At 30.0% G+C, this 27,864-nt stretch overlaps 1 protein-coding gene and 1 non-coding gene across 2 annotated transcripts; both read right to left on the bottom strand.

Annotated features, from left to right (window-relative positions):
• Positions 1-26,690, bottom strand: LOC119669856 (eye-specific diacylglycerol kinase-like; the record flags this gene model as incomplete). Its single annotated transcript, XM_038079887.1, is given in 8 exon segments — positions 1-294; positions 416-825; positions 919-1,099; positions 1,211-1,544; positions 6,920-7,046; positions 11,745-11,948; positions 17,119-17,257; positions 26,308-26,690. Coding segments are annotated over 8 exon segments (2,024 nt in total), but the record flags the coding sequence as incomplete, so codon positions are not given.
• On the bottom strand, positions 11,284-11,357 carry Trnai-aau. Its single transcript has one exon. It is a non-coding gene; the product is annotated as a tRNA-Ile (tRNA).
• Positions 26,691-27,864: the final 1,174 nt, after the last annotated feature.

Raw genomic sequence — 27,864 nt, 5'->3', positions numbered from 1 at the left:
TGTACATCACCACGTCCATGTTTACGTTTTGCGAGCATAACAGCTTTATTCAGTAAATCCATTTCGATAATTGATGGCTTCACACGACAAGCTTCACCATCCACTTGCATTGGTATCGTTTTCTTGGTAACAATACGCGCCGTCTTGCATTGGCATATGCAGGTGCCATGCAGACCGGCTTGCAACATTGGTAATTGATATGTCGTAAGGCCAACAACCTCAACAAGTCCATCATCAATAGCTGGTTTCGATTGACCATAGGAATCGTTCCATGGATGAGTGCCACCGCCATAGCTATTTTCGTACAGAAAACAAAGAAGCAAAATTTATTATTTTCAGTTTTCAATTGAAAATCAAAAACAAAGTTAAAAACCTTTATTATTTATAAAGTTTTTAATTAATTAACTTTATTTACCTTGGGATATTTAAAAACAATACAGCATGGCAGCCAGCATCTCGAAGTTTGGCTGTATAGTCGGTGCCATCACACTCCAGTGTTACCCATTGCGAAAGATTGCGATATTGACGCAATATCAAATCTTTGCCACCCATCTGACCGTAATACATTTTATTACGTAAACGAGAATTAAAACGTTCCGGATGCGCTTCACGAGCTTCATGAAACTCCAATGCAATATGTGCATCCACACCGAAACTAAAGTAATTGTTCATCACATTTAAGGGGACATTATCTTTACTTCGACTAACGTGATCACTATCAACATCGGTATTTGGCGTTACCCTTAGACGCCAACGATCCATTAGTACAGTTTGAGACATACCGATTTCACGTAATATTTTGCCGACTGGTTCATCAGTATAACCCTGGAAAATATACGCGATAAGAAGAGTAGGTAAATCTCACATAAAAGTTAAAATCATGTTAAGGAATAGTAATGTGAACTTTTATCAACTTACACCACCCCATCCTAAGGCGCGTGCGAGATCATTGCCTGTACCCAAAGGCAGTACACCAACTGCGGGTGCTGGTGCGATTGGTGGAGTCAGCATATCCAATACTGATAATACCCAACCTACAGTACCATCGCCACCACAAGCGAGAATACGTAAATTCGGTGCTTTGCGAAACATGTCCAAACTGTAAACAAAGAAAACGTAAAGAAAATATGAAGTAAAGTAAAATACGAAAAATAAATAAACTTAAAAATATAAAAATAATAAAAGTAATATTAATCTTGCCAGCACTCACCCCATCTTAGGACCACCTTGTGTTAAATCAAACACTTGTCGTGGATTCAGTAGCTGCTGGAATTTTCCCAACAGCTTGACACCCTGATTACCGCCAGATTTCGGATTAATAAATACTATGACCGGTATAACTTCTGGCGATGGAATTGGTTTCACTATAAATGCACGTGGCTCCTTCTTTTCTTCCTTCTTATTACGTTTCGTTGTTTGTCTTTTCTTATTTGCCGCATTATTGGCGGCGTTTTTATTGTTGACGCGTATGGAAGATTTAAAATTTCCTTTATTCGGTAGCTTAACAATCCAGGAGGGCGGCACAATGATTGGTGCGTAATTGCCTATTAAAAAAAAAATAACAATAAGAAGAAAATTAAGTGGAAAATCAGCAGAAGAAAAAGAAAGAAGAAGAAATTCATTTTAATTTAAAATAAGTAAATTAAGCTGTGATAGCTTGAAATAATTTTTTAAGTTTGTTCAACAGGCCGTATGATTAATGTTCTTTGAACGCGATACATATTTTTTGCACTTATTTTTTGATGTCATAAAATAAATGATTTGAAAATAAAGACAAAAAAAATGTACATTTTTTGATAATTTATTAGATATATTCTGTGATGTAGTCGTTCATTGTATTTCTTTTTAAGATAAAATTGCTTGAAATTTTAGATAAATTTTATTTTCTATCGAAGCTTGTACTGATTCAAATTGTATCTTAGGAACTATTATTTATTATGTTTATTTTTAAAACATAATGAATTTCAAAAAGAAAATTTAAAATAAAAGCCTAATATCCTAAATCCATAATTTAATTACTAAAATCTGACATCAAAGTAAGCACTTTCTTATTGCTTGTATCTATCTTTTGATACTTACATATAACAATTATCAATTTATTGTAGTAATCACCCCAGACCTCTTTAAAATGGTACTCATGTCGATATAAGTTAAAGTTTTTATGTTTCGTAAATCCTAAACTTTTTATTCTAATAAATAATCATTTAACGAACTTCGACAAATTTCACAAAATAGAGATAGTTAATTTCCAACTAATAATAATAATTTGTTGTATCCTTAAGCTCCTAATAGAATATGGAATAAAATAATAAATAAATAAGTAGGAACAAATATTCATCATAAGTTACGTTCAACGTATGTTCTAGAAAGGTATTATTACAGCAAAGGCAGTACCTTTGGTATAGCTATAGGTCTATTTATTACAAAAATCTATATGCTTTAAGGGTATGAACATCATCGGATTTCTTTTTCTGTGCTTTCAGTTGCATATAGTCATAATAAGTAAACAGTTACTTTTTGATCTATATTTCAACATACATTAAGTTTACTCTTTGACTTATCGAAACTCTTCAATAAGGTTTTTCATTTTTCGATTTCAGTAACGCTTTTTTACAGTCCAAATATTTATGACTTTGTTTGGAATATTTGAGAAGAAATGATCTCAAACTTAGAAATCAAATATCATGAGCGCAGTTTGACTATACCATTATCTTATTTTTAAACGGTTACGATAGTTACGGGTATCTTACGATGATTTCACTGTAATTACATGATTTCACTGTAATTAATTAGATTGTTACAAGATTAACTTGATGATTAGTAGAAATTATAACTCTGAAGGAAAATATAATTAATGTGTGCGCTGAAATTAACCTAACGAAACTGTTGCGGTTCAGTTTTCTACAGTCGACTTTGTACAGGATCATTTCTCCAACGTATATAAATTTTATTTGGTGTATTACTTTTTACAATAATTTAGTATCAATATATTTTAATATTGTATGTTATCACAAATCTCACACTTCTATGATTTTAATCATTTCGATTTGCATTTATATTTGAGATCCTTTTTTTAAAAATAAAAACAAAACTCAAATATTTATTTGATTTATGGTTAAACAGAAGCCACAGGCATTTCACTTGACACTTTTATGAAGTAATTTCATTTCGTTATTACGAAATTGGAATTTTCGAAGGTGCTTCACAAGCACAACCACTCCAGTGCTCAATAAAAGCAAATAAATGTTGTTCGGGGAAATGTGTATGAGTTTCCGAGTATAAACGCTAAGATAGACATACAGCATTTGACCACTTACAATGGTGCCATAGACGTTAATCCCAGTTCAACATTCAATTCAAAACAACAACGACCACAGAAAATGGTGGGATTTGCATTTTGGTTCATTGCTGATGGACGCACGCACTCAACGTAGCTCAACTGCCGATTGCATACTTCACTTATGCGTATTGTCAACAAATTTACAATAACGATGCGGAATTGGAAAACGCATCAATACCCACAAAATTCGGAGCTTCGATGGAACTACCAGTAGGAACAGTAGTGCTATAGCATTCGTAAAAATAGAAATGACAGAAGTGTTATAGCTCTGGTAGCTGCAAGTGATAGAAAACTTAAATAATAGTGTAAAAACTGATATAGTGTGGGTGGCGCCGGATGCCGGTGTACTTCGAATTTAACGTAATTTCAAAAATGTGCATTGGCATCCGAATTTGACACTTGTGCTGTGGAGAACACAACATCTTGCCGTTGAGTGTTTATTGTAGGTATGAGTATAAAAATAGCTTTTCAACGTATATGGTCACATTGAAAGGTCATCAAAGGCCCAATGGTAGCGGTACTAGTGAAAATGTGTTGGTTTACGACGTTGTAACGTTAACAATGTAAAATTGTTTAAATGGCAGCAGCATAAATGTTGCTGATATTTTTTGTACTATTTTTATTGAATTTTTCAATGAAAATTTTTGTTATGGTTTTTAGGTTTGGTTTACAGATTCTGGCAACAAACGGTGGTTTTCGAATTCTATCAACCATTGCACCAGCACACTTTCGCTATAGACTTGAGGACAATTGCATGCATACCATACCCATGGGTGAGGTGAATGTGTTTGTGTTTGCATTTAAAACCAATTTGCAAGCTTGTTTATCTTTACCTAAATGTGTTTCCCGACAACGGAATTTCCATACGAATTTAGGTGCTATGCACTGGTAAATGTTACTGTAAATAGCCTGGCTAATTTTATAAAATTACCAATGATACAAATTTTTTGATAAACCACACTATAATTGAATTCTCTGTTTACCGTATACACTTGAAACGATTTGTGAGAGATTGTGAGTTTTAAATTTCATTCAGATTTTTAATGTTGATCCTTTGGCTCATAGGATGTGAGTACTAATATACTATAGTATTTATACTTACTTACTTACTGCTGTCCTTCTCTCCTAAGTGAAGCATAGGGCCTCAGTATATATAAAGTTTATAAAATATTATGGACGTTAGATGTTGAAGTGGTTTTGTGATTCGAATCATTAATTAAGAACTGATAATTTTATATACAACTTAAAGGTAATATGTACTTATATGGCAAACACAATATTCCGCCTATATTTCGGTTACGGTAACAATTAAATGAGCTAAATGAACAAGAACAAGAAATATAGAATATATTAAAAAAATTAAACAAACGTTTAATTAAAAAAAAACTGGTAGTTAAAGAACAAGTTTAAAGCAATGAGCACCAAAACCCAATACGGTGTATAGAGTCAATAGTTTTTATTATGATTACCTGTGTTAAGCTTTCATAACACACGTAAACGGTACTGCGCCAATAAACTCCACTATTGAAGTTCCATAAACTACTGATAGTATCAATTGTAAATATACGTTTGTATGTAGTTTTTTTCCTTAGAAGGGAGCAATGCCTATCTAACACCATTGCTGTTTTTTGGCTCATAGCATCAGCTTAGAAAATGCAACTCCAAATCGAATGAAAGCAAATGTATACAGTCATTCTATTTGCTTAACTTAGATCTTAACAACAGTCATCACTATACTCTTATTAAAGAAACCAACCTATTTTCGTCAGAACAATCGGAGCTGTAGGCGTTGCTTCTTGAGATACCATATATACACTTCCGGTCCAATGCCGTAAGTGAAGTTGTCTTACAACCATTAATAACAATCACTTATTAATTAAATCAACCATTTAAATTTATTTAGCGTGTAGACTGACTAGAATTTGGAACTTTTTTTCATTCATTCTTATTTTTTCACCAACAGATACAAATTCTTTACTACAGATACAAATTAAAAATAATATGTAACTGCATTAATGGTTCATAAAAATCTTTCCTGGGCCAGTATAAAAGCCCAATTATCGATGTAAATTAGCAAGTCATGACATAAACATAAGGGTTATTTACAATTTCTAAAACATTTGGATAAGAGCTATTTCTCACATATGTCAACTGAGAGATTAATAGTTAATTTTTCTAATTTCAATTTCTTGAAAATGTTGTATAGAACAATTCTCTGTAATAAGCCCAAAAATATTGAATTATTACGGACAGATATTTGTAAATCATACAAAACCATCATTAAAAAGAGTTTCACGAAGCAGTGTTATTTAAAATCAAATGTATAAAATTTTTTTTTCTAAATTATATTAAAAAATTAGGTTACAATGTACTCGTATTCGTTTATATGACCGCCCCCTGCTATTTTCATCGTTAATTTAATTATGTATATAATTTCAATAATTTGTAAATTAAGTATTTTAAAAATATTTTCATTAAAAAAATAAAAACACTCAATTATGCGTTGGAGATAATGCTATATATTATCATCATGCATAATATTGTGAAAGATAGTTTTAAACTTCGCTCAAGTAGTTACATGAGTTCAAATGGGTTAGGCGAAACATGAGTATCCGACTCTTCAAATTCTGCATATCCAGAACTTGTGTCCATTGCATCATCATTATAAGATGCCCAACATGGATTTGGCGTTAAATATGTTTCTCCAGTTTCCTCAATGCCATCCATACCTGCAGGAACAAAATCAGCTGCTTGAGTCGCACTGTTGGACCAACACACATCCTCAGCTTCAGTTGATTGCATCGATCGATTTCCTTTTATTAATGTCACATAAATATGACGATGTTTCACAGTTGATCCATAAGAGTTTGGTACTATGTTATCAGATAAACAACTGTACTTGCGTTTAGTGGCAGTTCTCTTCAAGTTCGTCTGAGGATATTGTGCGCAAAGATGTTTGTTGAACTCATCATTGCTATCAATTTCAACTTCTGCTAAAGTACGCTTTACTCCATACATTTTGAATTGATTACAAAAAAAAAATCTTTATAAAAATAGTCTAATATTTTAATCAAAATAAAATTTTTATATTGTATACTTAGAATTTTGAAGTACAGAAATTTTCAAAAGTTCACTACTCAAAAAATTTTTTTTTATTTAAAATACATTTAACTATTTAATAAATGTGTCTATGTTAACTACGATAATTTTTTTGTATGGAGAAATATATTTTCTATTCATATATGTCGGAGACTATACATATTGGATATGTTCACTTGATATCAAATATAAATATTTGAGGCATTTGCGGCTTACTTTATAATTTATATGAACTAAATTAAGCGTGTTCGGCCGCTCCTAAGTGCGGCAAAATACAACAAGTCTCTTGCTAAAATCTCTAATTAATATGCAAAACAATAATACTATTTTTTCATAACAGTGTGTTCTTATGAAAGTTTTTTTTTATAATAAAAATAAAATAACTCGCATGTTACGTTCGACTTTAATATATTTAAGCTTAGGTACAAAATTTTATAATTTTTTTATTATATTTTCTTGTAAAATATATCGTTTACTTACCTAGACGACATTCTTCACCAATTTTTGCTGGATTAAAACAGGATTCCTTATTATGATACACCTCATGACACCAGGCGCAGGATAATGCAACAATTTCCTTAGAACCAAATAGTTTACCTTGCACAGCCTGTAAAATAAATTGAAATTTGTAATTTATTACTATAAACAAAAAGGATATTAAGTTGAAATATTGTATTTTTAACCAGGGACCGTAACAGTTAGCATTAAAAAAACAAAAATCTACCCATAACTTATCATTTGTATTTTAAAATAAAATTCAAAGAATTTTAATTAAAAATTTGCTTTATATTATATTTTCCAAAAATAATTATTATCATGTGCGTTTTATTTTTCCACGCACAAATATGTTAACTCTGACACTCTGCTTTTTATTTTGAAACACACAAATAACTGTTATGTTTGCCTTAAAAAAATAAAAATCAGAAATGGCTTTTATTTTTGAAAACAATATATAACTTATAAAGAGTGCCTGATAATTTTAAAAATAAAAATAAAACGCGTTATGCATGTAAAATAGTTAATTGTTTTTTTAACTTCATCCAAGCTATTTGTGTTTGGAAACACAAAAGGCACATGATAATTATTTTCGAAAATATGAAATAACCCAAATGAGTATATTTTTACTTTTATTTTAAAACACTCATATATATAAAACATGCATATATTATAGATGCAAATTGTTAGAATGATAACTATATACTTAAATATGAGATTATACAACTTTTGGTTACTGCTTTTTTTCTTAAAAAATTTTGAGATAACTGTTTTTCCATCCATTATTATTCCATTATTTTCCATCCCTGTTTTTAACTCTTTTTACTGATCTGTTTGTACTACATATGAGGGTCGATCGACAATTCTAATAAAAATTGCAATTTATATTGTTACTGAAATTCTGCTCTTTAGTTTATTTAAATTTTTTCTTTAAAAATTGTAAAGTTTAGTTTTGTTTTGTTTAGAGAATTTTAAACAATTTTAATTCAAGTTTAAATAAAAAATGAAAACAAAAACCTAGAAACTTGATTGAAGCATAAAAATTAACATGGAATATCCAGTTGTATTGTGGATAAATAAAGCTTCCTGGCCAAATGTTTTTGCAAAGCACACGAGAGAGATTTAATTTATTTTTTTTTTGTTTTTGGTTGTTTTTTTCGGTGTTTTTTTTTTTCACTGACAATTTGTTGCAACAAAATGTATATTCACACTTCACAACCTCCTTCTGTCTACATACAGAAAAAAAAGGGAAACACATGTTTGCTTAACAAATAAAACAGTTGGCAATGCACAATAAAAAAGGAAAATTGTTAATTTAATGCAACAAATAAAAACAATGCAGGGTACAGCAACAAACATAAATTATTTGGTTCCAAAGGATTTTTACATAAAAAACAGGGTGAAAATTGTGTTGCAAATAGAATACAAAATGAAATATTTCAGATACAATGAAAGTAATAAATAAAATGTATGAACGAATAGAGAAGCAGACACCAAAGGTGTGTAAAAAGCGATCCGAATATAACGCTGTATCACAAATAGCCCAAGGATTCAATGGAATCCATGTGGCAGAAATAACAAGCCAAGAACAATCCGTAATGAAATGAGAAGTCACTGCTTGCAAACAATTTAAAAGTAAAAACAAATATCCATATTGTGTAAAGTTATTTGTTTAAAATGAAAATAAAAATAATGTTTAGAAAAAACTTGTTAACAATACAAGTAAGGTTGTCTTCGCTTGAGTTAAACAACACTTCAACAAGGATTATCCAAACATAAATAAAAGCGGAAGCAACAGCAGCAAAGGCAGCATCATGTAAAACCCAAAACAGTACTGTGAAGTGTGCAAAGTGCACCAAATGTGCTGGTTATGCTGCCAGGATTGCACATAGCATGCCAACACGCAGTACCGCAAAATAATAGCATCAGCACCGGCACCGGCACCAGCACCAGCACCAGCACCAGCATCAGCAGCAGCAGCAGCACCAAAAGTACTACGATCAGCAGCTCAACCCCAGCTATCAGCATCAATTTAGTTTGTTTCTTCATGCATTTTATTCTATTAGAATCTTACTTTTGCGTGGTTGATTGTGCTTTTGGTAGATTTGGTGTGCATTTCTTGTCCTACTGCGCTGCATCCATGTACGAAAGTTTCTCCATCTTCTTTTAAATTAATTCATTTTGAGATTATTTTCATTGTGTTGCGGCTTTACTCGTAAATGCAACTAAGACAGTTTCTATGCGCTTATGAACTTTGCATCTGAAATGCTTCTCTGCATGCCAAAGAATATTCCTTCCTTCTGTTGACTTCAACAGAATACGAGCAAACTTGATGCATTTTCTTTACATTTTTGACAAGGATAAAAATTCTTATGCTTGTTCTTTGCGTGCTGATTAGCAAAAACTTCTCTATATAAATATATGTGCTTGGAAAACTTAAAATTTATATTTCCAACATTGCATTGCTGAAATTTGTTTTAACTTTTTATTTATTTGTTTATTTTTTTCTTGTAGATAAGAAATGAAACATTGTAGTACTTCAATTAGTTTTGAGGTTGGTTGTCTAATTTAATGCTTGAAATATTTTTACGTTCTTCTTTTTGAATCAAAACTAAAGATTAAAGGTTAGTAAAGGCAAATATAGATAGTACCTAAGCAAATTAAAGCATAGAAAAAAGGAGATAAAAAAATAAATAATTATAACCACGTGATACTTAAACAAAAGGGAAAAACTAAATTTTATTTAAATTGTATATTTACATCAGTCTTAAAGTATTATATAAATTATATGAAATCTTCTATATTATTATGTATGATCAAACTATTTACATACTTCCGGTCTAAAAAGTTCAAAACGAGATTTTTAAACAAACTTATGCACCACAAATAGCTGTGATGTGGCTCTATGAATTTTTAATTTAGTTGATTATAAAATTCTTCAAATTGGTTGAAACAGTAATATTGTAATATTATCTTACATTGTCAAGTCATATTGTTCTGATTTTACTAATAGAAAGCAGTGATAAATAATAGATAATAATAGATAGTTTATTTACACAACTTAAAAAAATTGGAAACGAAATAAATTCACATTTTAATAGAAATTCTTAAAAAACAGATCCAAGGACGTGGCACTGTAAGATTGTGCAAGACAAGGCATATCTATTGTAAAAGATGACTAAAATTCAGTAGGACCACCCGTTACTATTAGGAGTACAACTAGTAGTGAATTAGTTTCAATATCGGCATCCGACCGGAGGTGTAAGTGTACTACTATGGGGGATCAGGTCAGGGCCCACAGTTTCGGTTGTCCTAACTAATAGACGTTAGCCGTTATAATGAAAGTATCGTGTTGGCTATGATTAAAAATCAAAGTTACGCCTGTAAACTGACTATTTATTTACTTTTATTTGATGTGGAGTTAGATTTATCAACCGGATGCTGTGATTCAAAGAACAGCAGAGGTGCTAGATAGGCCTCGTACCTTGTCAAATATGTATCCAAATCTATAATTTTATTTGATACTGATGGAATTTTCTGGAATTAATCCTTTACGTTAGATAGACATGTTAAAAAACCTGTGGAATCTGTAAGATTGTGCTGAAAGCTGAAATTATAGAGTGTGAAAGACAAAGAGATCAAATTGACAATATGGATAATCGTGTCATTAGCTACCGTTTTTATATAAATAAGCTGAATTGCAAAGAAATGTTAATTCGAATGGTAACAAAACTGCAGATCAGATAATTGGGCAAAGGGTTGACTAGCTAATCAACCGGGAAGGTACTGCCTGTTGGTATGCTATGTGTAATTCTGGCAGTATATAATTCAAGTTTATAATAAAAATAAAATTTCAAGTTTAAATTTTATCGTTACTAGGAAATTATACGAAAATACAGTTATGAATAAAAAAACGTCATAAAATGGAGTTTTCTGTATTCTAATTAGTTTACAATAAAATTTTATTGCTTTACAAAAATTTTCTATTTTTTCTTATAGGTTCATTATATTGTCTTCATAAAAATTCGCCAGATGGCACCTCGTTAATTTATGTCTTTTTTTAATATAAATTTGTCGTTAAAGAAAACTGAAAGTATTTGCTGTTTCTTAATAAAATTTTTAATTAATTTTATTATTCACTTATGTCGTCTAAACTTTCAATTCACAAATGAACGCGGGATAGTGTTCAATTTCATTAAAACAATTTCCGTTATCAGCTAATTGATATGATATAAGCTTTTAATTAAATTAATGTGTTCACGTAAGCATATCAGTATTAATGGATTTGATAATACTGTATAATAAACAACTGAATGAAAAAATTAGAATTAAAAAAAAAAAAGAACAGTTGGCCCATGGGGGGATCGAACCCGCGGCCTTCGCGTTATTAGCACGACGCTCTAACCAACTGAGCTAATGGGCCGGTTATTTACTCAGTGTTGAAATACCTCAACAAATGAAAACATATACAAACTATCCACTTGCATAGATCTAATATTATTTATTTAGTGTCTATCTTTTTATAGTGGTCAGTCTAAATTTAATTCAGTCAAAATTAGAATAAATTGTGCATTGGCTAAAAATACAGCCAATACCCAAGCGTATTGCGTGTCTCACTCGTTAATGATTAAGTTCAACAATTTATAAAACATTGCCTTCGTGTTGACGATATTGCAATATATTATTTTATGTAAATTGATTTAAGCAAAAAAGATATAAATAACATATATCACCAGAGTATTATGCAGATGGAATCATTAGACACTGTTAAAGTAGATACATTGTACCTATCTATAATGCTTTTGCTTACCTTTCCACAATGTTTACATTTTCCCTTTTCCATTTTTCGATGCACCCAGTGATGATGAGTTGTCGTTTGCTCTCTATATTGTCTTATACCTACGTCTCGATATGTTGGCTTACACGCTAATTGAGTCTTTTCATTAACGATTGGAATGCAATTTTGATGCGCTATTAATTGGCATGCGGAGCATTTCATACGTTGTCCACTTTTCTGTAAAGAATAAAAAAAAAATTAATTAAATTAAATAAATAAATTAATTTAAAATAGAAGTGCAAAGTAAACATGTGGCAACTTAAGGGTACGGCACAATATTTTGTCTGATTTAGGTTTGGGTATAATAAAAAAAAAAATAGGTGATCATTTAAAATAAAATTATGGCTTGTCAAACTTACGGCTGTTTACGAATGTTTCTCTGATCTAGGCTCTGATATATTGGAATATAGAGTAAGACAAAATAAACCGTTGAACTCGCAAGGAAAAAATTTGACACATAATAAGAATTTATAAAATATACTATCATACACATGTGGTTAAAAGAGCTATTAATATCAAATATCTTTTATAGCGAATTATAGCTAAAAAATTCTTGAAATATGTAAGATTAGTAGAATACTATTGGTATATAAAATTTTAAGTAAAGGTAATCACTCATAAATAAAAAAAAATATCTCTAGAGCGAGGTTTAGTACTCTATAATACTTTTAGCAAAAATTATTTTTGTGATTCCCTTTGCTATATGGTTTCGCATAGTTTCCTGCGTTGTTGCACTTCGTCTATCCATACATATAAAAATATTCTTATCGATGTCGGAAGTTATCATATGGAATATACAAATTAATGATCATCCATAATCTACTAAAAAACTACAAGTTTCATAACTAATTTATTTGTTATTCACGAAATTATTTTTCTGATTTATACCCGTTTATATCGAGCATGAAAATTCTACTGGGCACAGCTTAATTTCCTAAATCAAAGCGACAAAACTTGTAGCTATTCTAAAAGCCCCAATGACCATTGGGTACACATGATGAAAAAGCACAGAGAAGAAGAGAAATAACACGGATATTTTTTTTTTTTGTAATATCCCAAAATTGACTAGCAAGATTGCAATATTTCATTATAGAAGTCTACGAACTAATTACATTTTACAACCAGGACTATTTTTTACTGCTACACATCTTTGAATAAGATGTCAATTCAGTTTAATATTTCTTTGCTCTGAGTTCCCGGTTATAGAGATATTTTTGACAATAGGCCAGCCAGCCGGTGCGTTTCAGGTAATAAGTCGAAACATCTGAAAGATGTGGGCATATCATTGTCAACTTAATAGTTGAAAATGTTTAGTATAGAGCAATTTAATACTAATAATCAATTTGATGGCGTTCTGTTAAAAGAAATCCAACAATCAAATTGAGATACCCAGTTTTATGATTGATTTGCTAGCAGGTCACAGCCGTTTAGCGAACCGTTGTAGAAGATCAAGTTTCTCGTTTAATCAGTTGCAGTTGCAGTTGTGAAGAGGGCATTGAAAGTGTCGCACATCTGCTTTGTGACTGTCCAAAGCATTTGCGACGGTGATTAACTATTATAGAGACTTATTTTTTTTTTTAAGAATTTTGACTCCAGGACTTTTCTCTAAACAGCATTTTAGGGTTTGCTAAGGGTTTAACGTGGTTTTTAAACCATTTAGTTCTTATATGGCAACAGAATGGCTTAAGTGAATCTTTAGGAAAGCCGGTATAAACTAACCTCACCTATCCAATAATTTAATCATAATTTATCACAAAAACCGGTCATAACAAATACATGTAAAATACAACAATTTTTTATATTCTTTATGTTTACATAAAGGTTTTTTTTTATACTTTAAGCATTTATAACGCTTATTCGATATTACTCTTATTCGATATATCCACACTATAAAATTCTATACCAAATAGCGAAATAGCAATAATAGAACAACAGAATAGCAATTAATAATAGCAAGTAACAGAATCGCTAGGAGCAGAACAGTAATTAACAAAATGTAATCGACGGAAGCCATCAAAATTCTCTCTGCCATTGTATAATCCTTGAACTTACTTCAATTTTTTTAAGATAACAAATTGATAGAGATAGAGATAACTAAATTTTTCGTGAATAGTTAGCAAACAGTAAATTGGGAATTATTTGTAGAAATAAAATTTTAAATAGCTTAAAACTAAGCTAATTAAATTGAAAAAGGCAAAAGTACATACGAGTATAAATTTCATCAGAACTCCTTTTATATATTACATTATGACGCTCTCAGTGTAAAAATAATTGCATTACGTTTCATTACTTGAGGTGTTAAGTATGGAAATTCCTTTTCATTTATGCGCCTTCACCGAGACACCGTCTGTGCAGGCTGTGCAGGAGCACTTCCAGCACAGCTACCATGCACAACGTGTGTTGTTACGAGTTTTTAATTGAAAACTATTAAAATTTAATTAAAATTATAAAAAATTATGCATATGCATTAGGGAGCTGTGAAAATATGGTTAATGGTAAATGGTAAATATTTAAATATCAAAGAAGAAAGTGACTGACGCTATGCTTCAAATTAAATTTAAAATTCTAATGAGCAAATGAATGTGAGGCAGCAAACAGCAAGCCAGGACACCTTCGCCACAGTGCAAAGAAAGGATCCTACGCATATTCTGATTGCTGCATGTATGTAAGAATTGTGCCTGCCTGCCTGACTGACTGTGTGTGCTTTCCTATTTTCCCATTTCTAATTGCACTGCAAATGAATGAATCTGGTGAGTTGGTTCCACATGTGCGATATATTCACGTTCCTATCCAAAACACGAGTTTGACTTGAAGCTAGAATGGCTTAGGGTTTGTTTTTGGTCGTAGTTGTGCGTGCTTTAAGGCAATTTATTAAAATGCAGACGATTGTGAAAACAATTAAGTGAACAAAATGGGCGAAGTTTTTGCATTATAATGCCAACATTTTCGGCAACAATAGTTTTCGGTATGTTTATACGTAAGTATTGCTGAATTTTAAAGGACTCTATTAGGCGTATGTGTGTGGACAGTGTTTAAAGGAGGAATGTGTGTTCATATGCGTGTTAAACACGCAATAAATAAATTATACTTGCATATATTGATATTAACTTTAAGTGTATACAAAAAAGGATATAAGTGAAATTATTTTGAATATTTTGTATATAAAACAATATTAAAATTATTTTTACAACTTAATTTCACAGCATTTTATGCAGAATATAATTTTGTTATTTAGTAAATCATGGGGTTTCTTATACTTCCTTCTTTGACGTGAAAGAAAATTATGTGTTTTAAAAGGTGCCGGAAAAATTTATGGAAAATTGAATATATTAAAAGAGAAATATAGCAATAAAAACAATTGTTATAGTATAAAGGTAGATACCTCCTTGATATACGTGGCGCATGCTTTCCTATGAAACACGGCGGTGTATTATATATATGTACAGTGCGATATAGTGTTGTGTGCAAGTAGTATCTTAAAAAAATTTGACGCCCGTATGCAACTCAACAATCTTGCACACGATTTTCAATATAAATAAGTACATTTAATGAGTGTAAGAATAACAAAAATTGCGGTCCCCCGACAGACTTGCACCCTAGAACAATAGCTTGTAGTACCCTGACAATAGCACGCTGCTCTTTATGTTTAGTTTTGTACTATTCTGAATAAATTTTCATTATTATGCAGCAAAAATTTTGTTTTTTAATACAATAAATCTCAAAATATATTAAAAATTATTTTTTGAAATATTTCGGGTCTCTTTCCTTTTTTTCAAAAAAACTACCAGCCTATGTTAAAAGTTTTGCTTCTTTTTCTTTAAAATTCTTTAAATATAATCAAATTTAGAGTTTCTCAATTACTCAATTACAATACTTTAAATATAGTATTTTCCTCTTAATGAGATTTTTTTTTGGGAAGATATTGGTATCAATTCGTGTAAAATTGAATTCAAGGTGTCTTTACCTTCAATCCGTGACATTTGCATCAATACTCGAAATATGATTTTTACAATATTTGATTTTTTTGAAAGAGATTAGTTCCAGTTCTTGTAAAATAGGTTAAATATTTTACTCGTTGGTATACGTTTCGGGTTGAAAAAAGCTGCTCTAATGTATGCGATGATGCTACTTTTTACATTTGCAGTTCGGTCCCAATCGACTAATACAATAATAATGCTATTTATAGGAAACTTTTCAACGTAATTAAGTTTAATTAACGTTTGCAGTTTTCTCCTTTTAAATTATGTTATGCATTTCAATTTTTTCTAAACACTAATTATCAGTAACTATCAGTAAAACCACTGTGATTTAACATAAACCACAGATTACAACTGTAAACTATAGGATATCACCATTGTTGGTGAAGGTTTTATAACTTTAATGTATTGGTTATAAAAGAGGTCTCCAATTGCAAGGAATATACGAAATGACCTTTTTTACTCGAAAAATTATTTGTGTACTCATTAATATGAGTCTGGCATCATTTTCTTGAGCTTCTAACATACAAATACCTTGTACCATTTACAAACGTTTAAGCATAACTTTTTATTCCGTTTTTAATTATAAAATAGCCATAAAACCATCATCAGCTTTTTAAATTTAAACAAAAATAATATTTTTGTTAAAAAAATAACACAACTAACAGAATATGGCAAATCTATGTCTATTGTATAAACATTACTATATTTTTCGATCCTTAAAATGATATTACTGCTATTGCAGTGATATCAAGATAGAGCGCGGGTATCTTTAAAATCACTGGAAGCGAATAACACTGAAAATGTTGCCCCTACGAAAATAACCATTGGTTCCGTTTCAATTATAATTTCATTGTTGTGTTTCAATTAGTTCAAATTTGTAACATTTTCGAAGTATATAAATTTCTCTTCCAGAAAAATCTGATAAAATAAAAGTTTCTCCGTCTAACCAAATTTATTTAATCTTTGTTAAATTTAATAATTGAGTTACAAGTTAGTAGAAAATGTGTAATAACATATGTAATATGAATAAATATTAAATTCCCAGTAATTCCAAAAATAATTTATTTATTAATAATTTCAAATTGGATATGTAATCAAAATATTTCTAATAACCTTAATTGAAATTTGCAATTATATACTTTCGAATAATAACATTTTAATACAGATTGTCATAAGCAAAAACGGATACAATTTAAATTGAATGACAGCATACAAAAGTCTATTTTTGGTTGCCTTCTTATGACATTTTTGCCACATTATCCTGTCATAACATAATCTTTGACTGTAAAAATATTTCTTATTTATGGTCAAAATGTGTATTTTTGGTTACGAATTCTTTTATTTACTGTATTATAAATAATACTTACAATACACTCCTCATTCAAACAGCACAAATCACCGGAAGCGGAAGTTGGCTTCCAAAAGTGTTCACCTTGTATGGCATTCTCCGTCCAATCAGGCACAATACGTATCGGACGTCTAGCGTTACTCGCCGCTGTCGTACGTCTACAAAAATAAATGAAAAATAAACAAAAAATATTTAGTTTATTTATTTATTTAAGTAATAAATTTAAACATTATTATATATTGTTAAATAATAAATTAAGTAGTTCAATCTGAAAAAATCATTGTTCATAACACTTATAATATGTTTACACTAACTTCGTTAGACCAGTTAATTTACTTGAGATTGCCTAAATTAATTGAATCACAAGTAAGTTAACTGGTCTAACGAAGCCAGTGGTAACGTACTATAAGTGTAATGAGCGATGGGTTAACTTACTTGTAAGTTAACTTATAGTCAACTTACTTGAGATTGCCTAAATTATTTAAATCACAAGTAAGTTAACTGGTCTAACGCAGCCAGTATAAACGTACTTTTACTCGAATTTACTTAAATCTAAGATTTTAAATTTAGTTAGCAGCTTAATAATTTCTTTTGAATTATAAAAAAAAAAAAACGTTAAAATTTTAATAAAGACATAAATCATCATGAAATAATCCTATTCTAACCATAAATGAATTTAAATTTGAATTCCTGGCACGAAATATTTGAAAGCATAAGGAAAGACCATAAAGTATTTTTCTTCTGTGCTTTTTTTGGTACTAAACGGAACGGAAAACGGAAATACTGCACAAATTCATAGGGGAAATTTGTCGAAAATTCATATGTGATTGTGTTAGTTTATGCACGAAAATTTGCGTTTTATTACAAATACAAAAAGTATACACATGCCTGTGTAAGTGTGTGTGTGTGTGTTGATATCCTTTCATGAAATAGTAGCAAATAAATATGAATTTTCCATGGGTGTTGATCCTCAAAACGTTTTGATTTGATTTCAGTACGAATATCTGTATGTGCCGGCTGTCATAAAAACTCGTTACTCTTGAAGCATATGTCATATAAAAATTGATGATATTTCAAAAAAATTTCAAATTGAGTGTATTAAGTTCATGTTATTAAGCGCTTGATATGATATGCGCAATGATACAATTAAAAAAAAATAAATTTCACGACATTGAGTAATAGTCACTATAGTTTAACGACAAGAAAAACTTATCTAAATACAATATAACCAAATACATTTCATTTTTTGTGATTGATGAGGTGGAATGCTTAATGCACCGTCAGACTGATCATCAGCGGACTTCTTCTGTGCAGTATACGAACTAAAACACCCAATATTTTTTTCGACTTTATCCCCGCTTAAACATTACTTCGGAGAAAATCTCTTGTAAGTTGGCTATCCATGCTAAATGCTTCTTGTAAAACCTGCGTTCAGGTCCTTATTCCTGAGCCAAATTGAAAATTCTCCGGAATTAAAGTTTGTGAAAGTTTTCTAGTAGTTAAAATTTTAAACTATAGAATGTAGGAGACAAGGTTATAGACAATATTCAAGTGTTCGATGAATTAATATTTAATAATTTGATCATTTCTCTGGCAGCTGTGTAGTCTCGCTAAAACTAAGAGACGTTCATAGATGTTCATCTATTATACAAATAATATGACTTTAATTTAATAACTTGTTCATTTCTCTGTCAGTACATGAAGTAGAGTTCAGTTGAAAACAAGAGCCGTTCAGAGATCTTTTAGGATCCACACATGGAAATATAAATCCACATATGGAAATATAAAGTCACATATGAAAATATACAGAATCATGTACCAAGCACTGTTTCGTGGTTACATTCCTGTTTTTCTTTTCATTTTTTAACAAGTGCGGTCTTATCGTGATACGAGTCCATAAACCGTATAATACTACACATTGTTCAGGGTACAACCGAAGAAACAGATGAAGACGAAAGCAGGCTTCATAGACTTTTAAAGTAGTATTCTGTAAAAATGCTAACTTTTTAAATCAAAAACTAATATATTTCACATTGAGTTATATTACATATAAAAGTATAAAATCAATAATAATGACTGTAAAAAACATTTCAGCAAATGTTAAAAATGTAATTATTCTTTTTAAAACTGATATTAATATATTTCAGTTTTATTAATCTACTTAAACATTTATAAAAATGAAATTACGAAGCTATGTCCATATCTCTTTGTCTATATATAAAATATTGCTTAAGGAATCCTCTGTTCTGACGTTCCTCAAAGGGGTCATTTGTTCATAAAAAATGTAAGGTGTTAACATACAATGTGTTTCGGTAATTTTCACAGCTACTCAGTTACATGCATTTTAATGTCCTTTTCATGTTAATTTGTTAAAATAACATATGTTTAAAATCCCCTGAGTAAATGGTCGTACTGCAAATTCAACACAAATCCTTAAGTCCAGTGACACTGAGTCGACAAATTTTATTTTATTACGAAATTAAACCAAATATCCGACACCACTGAGAGAGATTTAAAAAATATTATTTTTTTAAATAAATTTTTACATATTTCTGAATTAGGGAAACATTATTTCACTTTTAAAATAATAAAAAATATAAACTATCCAATGGATATTTTGTTTTATTAAATCAATGCATAACTATAAAGCACTTTACTGGATAAAATAATCTATAGCATTATAGTAAAGATGTACATAAATTCATAAATCTTTTGAAGTCAATTTTTTTTGTTATTAATTGATAACTGATATGTTATGATAGGTCAAAAAAAAACCTCTTTTTGTTGTGATTGGCAACCAACGGAAATAAATTTTTGAAAATACACCTCTTCGATAAATATAGCTGATACCTACTAGCTTAGAGGAAGTTAATATCATTTTTATATACATATGGATGCGTGCAGTTATCAAAAATCTTTACGTTAAACTTACGAATATATGGATCTCATCAATTGGCCGTTCAATTGGTGTAAGTGTTATCTACTCAACATTTAATAGGTGTGCGTCTAGCTTATATACTGCGATCGAGCGCACTACTTTCAGCTGCACTAAGCAACGTTTCTAACTGGTATTGCTATAGACCCTGTAGATCATTTAGGAAATTTATACATCAATTCATATTACCGCAAGAACAAAATATGGGTAGTTTTATAATTCGATGGCTTTTGCATGTCCCGCGTATTAATATCAAAACCAACACATCTTCTGTTAACTAGAATCTGTTAGTAAGTAGCTGTAAAATTTTGAACCCTTTCGCGTAGTGACGTTAAATCTAATACTGCTCCTGTTAACTATGTTACAATCTGTCAGTAAATTACTACAAAATTTTAAGCTGACTATAAAACTATAAGTCACTGTAGCTATTAAAATTTTTTGCTGCTGATATTAGTTTGATTTACAGAATAGCAAGTCCATATTCGAAAATATGAGAAACAGTGTTTAAAACATATCCACAATATTATTTCAAAAGATTACTAATCCCTTATGCAATAATGGTATTTAGGATTTCCTTGTATAAACAACTATATAGTTATATTAGAACTTTATAAAATAATGATAGATCTATCATTAGTAGTTCTGAAATATAATTTATTTCAAAAAGAAGACCGCTACTATTTTGAATTTCGCAAGGGAGGCAAATATTTATTTATTAACCTGACAGAAAATTAGAAAATGATAAGAGCAATAAACAATAAAAGAGCAACTCTATTACTAATGTCTATAATTGGTTTTGCTAAGAAACCAAGCAATATACGCAAGGTTTTTGACATAAAACCAGTTGAACCTAGTTGAACTAGCTGTTTCTACTTATTAGAGCGTAATTTTATCTTTCATATATAGCATAAGGCCGATATGTTGGTTTCTGGCTTAGATAAACCTAGTTCGCTAGATATTAAGCCTATCAATCACATCTCATTCCCCTGATTATTGGCGCGAAGTTTCTACATTGCTGTAGTAATCTTCACCATTCATTCTTAAGAGGAGGATGGGTTCAAAAAAAAAAGTCCGATATAAACTAATATTGTTCTTTGCTCAAACTTTACAATATGTTTTTTTTTATAAAATACTATATTTTTATTTTATTATTTTATTGGTATTTATTGAAGTTCTTGAATCTAATTCTTCTCACCTTCTTTCCGGTTATTAGCTTATATTGTTTTGCTATATATTTAAAAATATATACATATTTTTTTTATTTTGAAATGTTTACCTTAGATGAAACATCAACTTAATAATAATTTCATTTGTTTTTTATGTGTGACAAATTTTTTTTATTATTCTTAAAAATGTTTATATATATCAAAATATTTAAAAAAGGATAAGAGTAGGCATTTATGTTATACTTTTCATGTCAACAACATTTTTATAATGACCATATAAATGTCTAAATATATTAATCTGTTCTCCTATTTTTCTTACAATCTTCTTGTTGAATTTAGACTTTTGATATTAGCAGTCGCATGACCTTAAAATGATTCATTGATATGATGAAGTCAGACCAAAATATTTTGGCACCATATTAAACAAATATTATTTTTTATCTTTACTTTTTATTATGTTCCGCGAATTATATTGAAAACGCATTATGACGAATAATAGAACAGGAAATAGTAAAGCCAAGCCCTTATGTATATCAGTTGCTTCGTATCACTTTTGTTAAGATATTGTTATTTTTAAGATAATTATTTTCTAACTACACTCAGAAAAATATGCTCTAACCACATACTAGTTAAATTGTCCGGATCATTTTGTTAAAAAAATTTTAGATCTTGTGGCAAAGAAGATATGAAAACCAACATGTGGTGTGGTTGAACCCACATGATGCGTCGAGTAAGAATATTTTGACCTGAGATTCAGTTAAAATCTGGATAAAACAACGAAATTATTTTTCTGAGTGTAGATACTTAAATTATTTTAATGTAATTTACATACTTATAATTTTTAAGAAACTTGTTGAGTTGGAAATGAAAAAAATTTGTTAGAATCGCATACAATAAATTATTATTAAAATTTGTCTAAATATGCTTCTTTATGCCAATCTGACACTGTAAAAGAAGTAGGTCATTTTGTCAGACTCAATCAGTAGAATCTGATTACGTACATCAAATCTAGCTGCTTTCTAACTATGTATATTTCACAATTTGCTCAAAGTAGTTTAACAAATTTATTAAGTAACCTAACTACACCATCAGCCGACAACGTACTCAAAGTAGGCCATAAATATTCACTGTCAGTGAAGTACAGAAATTCGACCAACTCTATGATTTGTCAGCATAAGCCCCGAATATGCCAGGATAAAATTGGAGACTCCGCGTTTTTCGTTGCTTTGTTTTAAGCAACTAAAATTATGCTACATGCTTGGCATTATTCAAGATATATTTGATTTATGATTTCATTGCAGTGCAGACGTTACCGCACATAAGCAAATGGCTGATTTGCCAAAATAGTTGAGTTGCTGAATAATCCTTAGTGACAGTTGCCATCACCGTTGTCCTGGTTCTACTGTACAAACGATAGCATACACTTTCCGCCAAAAATGCACTTAGATATTTTAGTATATATCACTATACATATATACGAATACACACATAAATGAAAGGCAAAGACAAACAGTGGTTGTTGGTCTTTGCGAGTCCAGCCAATTCCATTTTTAATTTCAAAGCAAAACTCGGTACTCAAGTTATGATGAAGTGGTTTTCTGTTTTAGTCGTAGGATGTGTGTCGTATGTTTGCAGCTGCCAGAATAATTTTCAATTTTAATGGCTGAAATATTGCCAAAATGTTTATATTTGCGCACATATTTGTATAGCTTTTACCGATTTTTTGTTCTATTGTGTCTGCGAAAATTTTTACCTAAGCCTCTTTTTCTTGAATATTTAATCTCCATGTGAGTCGCGTCAATCCTTTCAAAATCGTAATTAAATTTGAACCAGATTTTCCATTTTGCTGGTTTTGTCAGTTTATTTGTGCATTTGCACTCTTATGTCAATGTTTACATTTTTGGTAGATTTATGCTGCACATTTTTAGCTATGCTGGAAAAGGCAATATAAATTCATTGTTGACATTTCTGCATATGCAAATGCATTCAAATTATTAGGATAGCACGAGTATATATATGTTTGGCTTATAAAATATAGCAATAAGCGAAATTTTCATTTCTAAGCATTTACAATTTTTATAAAAGCAAGTTACAGAAAAATTTTATATAAGTTCATGAAAGCAAAAATTAAACTCAAAGGAATTTAATCTATCTTTTTTATATACTTGTATTTCTAAAAAATGATGTTACAGATCAACATACCCAATAGGATGTCTAATGATCAGTCGTAATTCACAAACATATACGAAATAAAGATATGATATAATTTTGCAATAAGTAAAATTTTTATTTTTGTGGATATACAACTGTTATCTAAAAATCCGACAGATAAATTTGTTATTAGAGCGAATATTAAATTCAAAGAAATTTAAACTATCTTTTATACTTGTATTTCTCAAAAACGATTCCCAACCTATTCCCAATATGTAATGATTCAGATAGGACGCCTAATGGCCAGTTTTAATTTATAAAAATATACCACATAAATATATGATATGATTTTGCAATAAACGAAATTTCAAAAATGTTATTAAAAAAAATTTTATATGTATTTCTAGTTGAGCCTTTTCCGATTTAGTGCATCTGGGCACTTTTATTCTCTGATAGCTGGGGGGTTTCTGCAGAGGCCCATCCATCTCACTGACTAATTTGTGTATTCCTCATAAGCTTCGTGATTATTCAATGACTGGTCTAAGATCTGCGTACCGCTCCGTGCGGTTAGTGATTACATTGATATTTGGTAGTGCTAAGTAGGGCAGCCTGTCGGTTTTCGCATATAGTTTCAGGACTCTGTCCCTTGTGTATTTTTTGATCGGATCAATTATAAGGTCTCTTAGCATGTCGTTCGTGCGGATGTACCATGCCACTTTGAAGATTCTTCGGATATCCAGACTATGAGCAACTTGTAGCTTCTGGATAGTAGAGTCGGCGATAGTAGAGTTGTTGAAAAAAACATAAAGTAGTTGGTATCAGATAGATATTACAGGCAAAGTGTGGGTGCATGAAAGATGAAAAGTTATCTTGTAAAAAATGTTCATAAATTAATGAGTACTATCCAGGATATTTCGTAAGAGCGTACTTTAACTTCCGGAGGTAATTCTTCGATCCAAGGAATAAAAAAAAATTGTATTAGAGTGTTTCCATTTTTAATATCGACTGAGATACAGAGTTTCTTTTGAAAGTAAATATTTAAAATATTAGATTTATTTCACCAACCTTTTATGTCTACATATCTTTACTAAATAAATACTTTTATGTATATATTTATTTTTGAATACTTTATAAGTTTGTAATATAATAAGTTTGTAATATATATTTTATTCAAGCGTAATATAAATAAAACTAAAAATATTGTATTGAATAAAAGTATAATCAATTCAAATTTATATTTTCTAAAACCAAACCTATGTGCATATATTGTACATCATGCCGTATGAGTGACAATCTGTTTACAGTAATAAACTACTGAAAAAATGGCGTTATGTGTGTTTTTACGTAAATAATTAACAGATTTTGAATAAAAATATTTAGTTTAATTTTATTAAAGTTTTAAATTTATTGTAATATCCACTCATTGCTAAGAACAGCCACATTTTCATTACACGGTATATCTTCACTTAGTCCTTAAATATTGATAAACAATTTATTATTAATTTCTAAGTATTAAATATAGCTGAATAAGTAAGGGTCAAATAAGTTTATTATGTACAATGAAAGTTGCAAACATTAAATAATAAAGTTTGTAAAATTTAAAACTTATTAATAATGTATGCCTTTAAATGTCGCGCATATTGTTTACTCCGTTGATTTTAAATAACAATTTCACAGAATAAGAATAAATTAGTTTTACTACATTCAAGTCCGAACTTAATTTAAATATTTTAAAAAAAGTCAAATTGTTATAATCATTAACAGCAGCATTAACATTATAATCATTAATGTTGGTAACAGAATGATAACAATAAAGATTAAGCGTATTTTGTACATTCTGCAAAAAGAAATACAAATACTTCATCAGTGAAATGTTTCTTTAGGATTTTTATTAAAAAATGAATAATATTTTTTAAAGTATTTTAAAGAACCTCTGCGAGTCGTTTGATAACAAAAGAGGTTTCAGAATTTCATACGAATGGAAAAAAGTACTCGGACTAGAAAGGTGTTTGATTCTGTACCCGTAGGAGGATAACGCGGTAGAGCATGTCCGTGTCTTCGGTGGAAGGATTCAGTGACCAACGACTTGGGGACGCTCGGTAGTACCAACTGGTGGTAGAAAGCCACTGATCGGGGTGGCTGGTGCAGGCTACTCGACACGGACAAAGAGAACTCACATCTGTAATGGCCAACTAAGTAAGTAAGCAATTTATATATTTAATAAGATAAGACTGTTGTAAGAACAACATAAAAGCCGACTAGCTTCTCTTGACCGCGGTATAATGATGAGGTAAAAAGAAAATTTTATTTTTTAATAGAGTAAGGTTTGTGACTTTGAAAAGAATAAGAATTAATTAAAACACACACAGCACAAAAAAGTGAAACCACGTATTTATAACTCAACTATGAAGAAAAAATATATGTTCGGTAAAACATATCAATTCATATCTAACACATTTATATGGAATATAATATAAATAAAATAATATATATTATAAATATAAAGAGTTTTTTCGAACAGTAGTGAACTACAACAACAAAAATTTATTTTATATTATTTCAATTAATCAAATTTTTGGCTGACCATACAGCTGCTTCGAGTATTGGCAAATACCCATCATCAGTGGTCTTGAAAATAATTCTTTTAATTAATTATTCATAAATAATTTTTTGAGACTGCAAGTACCAGAAATCGAACACGGGTCTTGCCAAATTTGATATATGTTTATATTAAATATATTTATCTTAACACAAATATCAATTTTTATCATAATTATCATAACAGAAGAGTAACAAGAAGAGCACTTTTCTTTACATACATAACATTTTTACATATTTTTTTTTCTTTGAAATTAATACAAACGTTAAGAAACATTATTATCCTTTATATTGTATATAAATTCGATATCACTTACAACAGTGATGTATAATGTTATTTCAATCTTCGTTCACTCACCTTTGCCGGCGCCAATTGTCAAGCGAATCGAGCTTCCTTTGCCTGAAAGCTGCTTGTCTTTGCATACCAATCGAAGAACGACGAAAACGTCGTATTAATAATGTGTTACCACCCCCACCCCCACCTGCTCCAATGCCATTTGAGCTACCGGCATTTGAATTGCCTGTCAATTGCGTGTCTGAGTCAGTGCCATCATTTGATGTTGTTTGCTCATCCGATTCCCGTTCCTCTTTAACGGCCAGTAACAATTGCTCGACAGACATGCTGTCACTACTGTGACTATGACTGTCGCTGGTATCAACTTCACAGTCACAATTCAAGTATGAAATAAACATTGAAAAGCGTTTTTCACTGCCGTATTGATAATTGGAATTTTTTTTTAATTTATTTAAAAATTTTTTATTTTTTTGTTATTTTTAATTTTTAGTTAATTTTTAATATCGAATTTTAAATACATTTTGATTTTAATTCATATTTAATTGCGTTTGGCTTACATTATAACAATGCGAGTATTTTTATTTTCCATATTTTGTGTTTGAAGTTTATCTTTGTTTTGTATCTTCCGAAACATTGTCATTTTATTGAATAAAATTATTAGATAAACACAACAAGGAAAAGCAACAAAAAAAAAGTGAAATAAAAAAAAAACAATTAAAATCTTATCAGTGAATTTATTTAGGTTTTAACGTAGCAAATGTTATGAGCATTTGCATCTCTAAAACGCACACCTAACGCCTCTAATAAATTTTTCTCGATAGAATTACACATATTTTCATTAGTAATTACACAAACGCACACAAACACATACGACGCTTTTTTTTTGCTGTAGCATTTGTTTTTTCAAAATTGTTTACTATTTTGTAACGTATTTTGTGGCACAAGCATTGTTGTATTTGTAAATTACACAGGGTAAATGAGAGTAATCATTCCATATTGTTTTTTCCGTGCTTTAAACGGTTACACACATACATATATAAATTTTTGTAATAATTATTTGCTTTAGCTTGGGTAATGCACGGTTTTGTTGATGTAGGCGGTATGTGAGTGTAGCTAAAATGTTTATGTGTTTGTGTAAATTAGTTACACAGCGCGCACTTGCATAAATAATTTCGCTTTGATTACCTTTTGTCAAAGTTTTGCCCTTGAGCTTTATATCAGTGTTTGCCTATCTAGTGTTCGCTTATTTAGTGTTTGCTTATTTAGTGTTCGCTTGTTTCAATTAAAATTCATTAAAATTGAATTATATTTATATGAAAACCGAATTTTAATAAAAGAAAAAAGATATGATTATAAATTAAAAACTCAGTTAAAAGGCTTAGAGTATGAAGTTATTCAATCTGTACATATCCTACCAACATTTAACTAAAGTGTTACCTCAACACCGACGCATACGTTTAGTGTTTTTTTTTTACCTATATCGTTTAAAAGCATTGAGTTACTGTTTTAAAGTAGCACCGTTGCAACTTTTAATTAAAAACCAACTGAAATCCATTTCTAGCTCCTTCCCAAATTAACAACCGAAAAGCATTTTGTAACAAAATATTTTGAATATATCTG

Source organism: Teleopsis dalmanni, chromosome 1 (assembly GCF_002237135.1).
Source record: "Teleopsis dalmanni isolate 2A chromosome 1, ASM223713v2, whole genome shotgun sequence".
In the NCBI taxonomy this organism is placed as follows: domain Eukaryota; kingdom Metazoa; phylum Arthropoda; class Insecta; order Diptera; family Diopsidae; genus Teleopsis; species Teleopsis dalmanni.
This window is presented reverse-complemented; position numbering and strand designations above follow the sequence as displayed.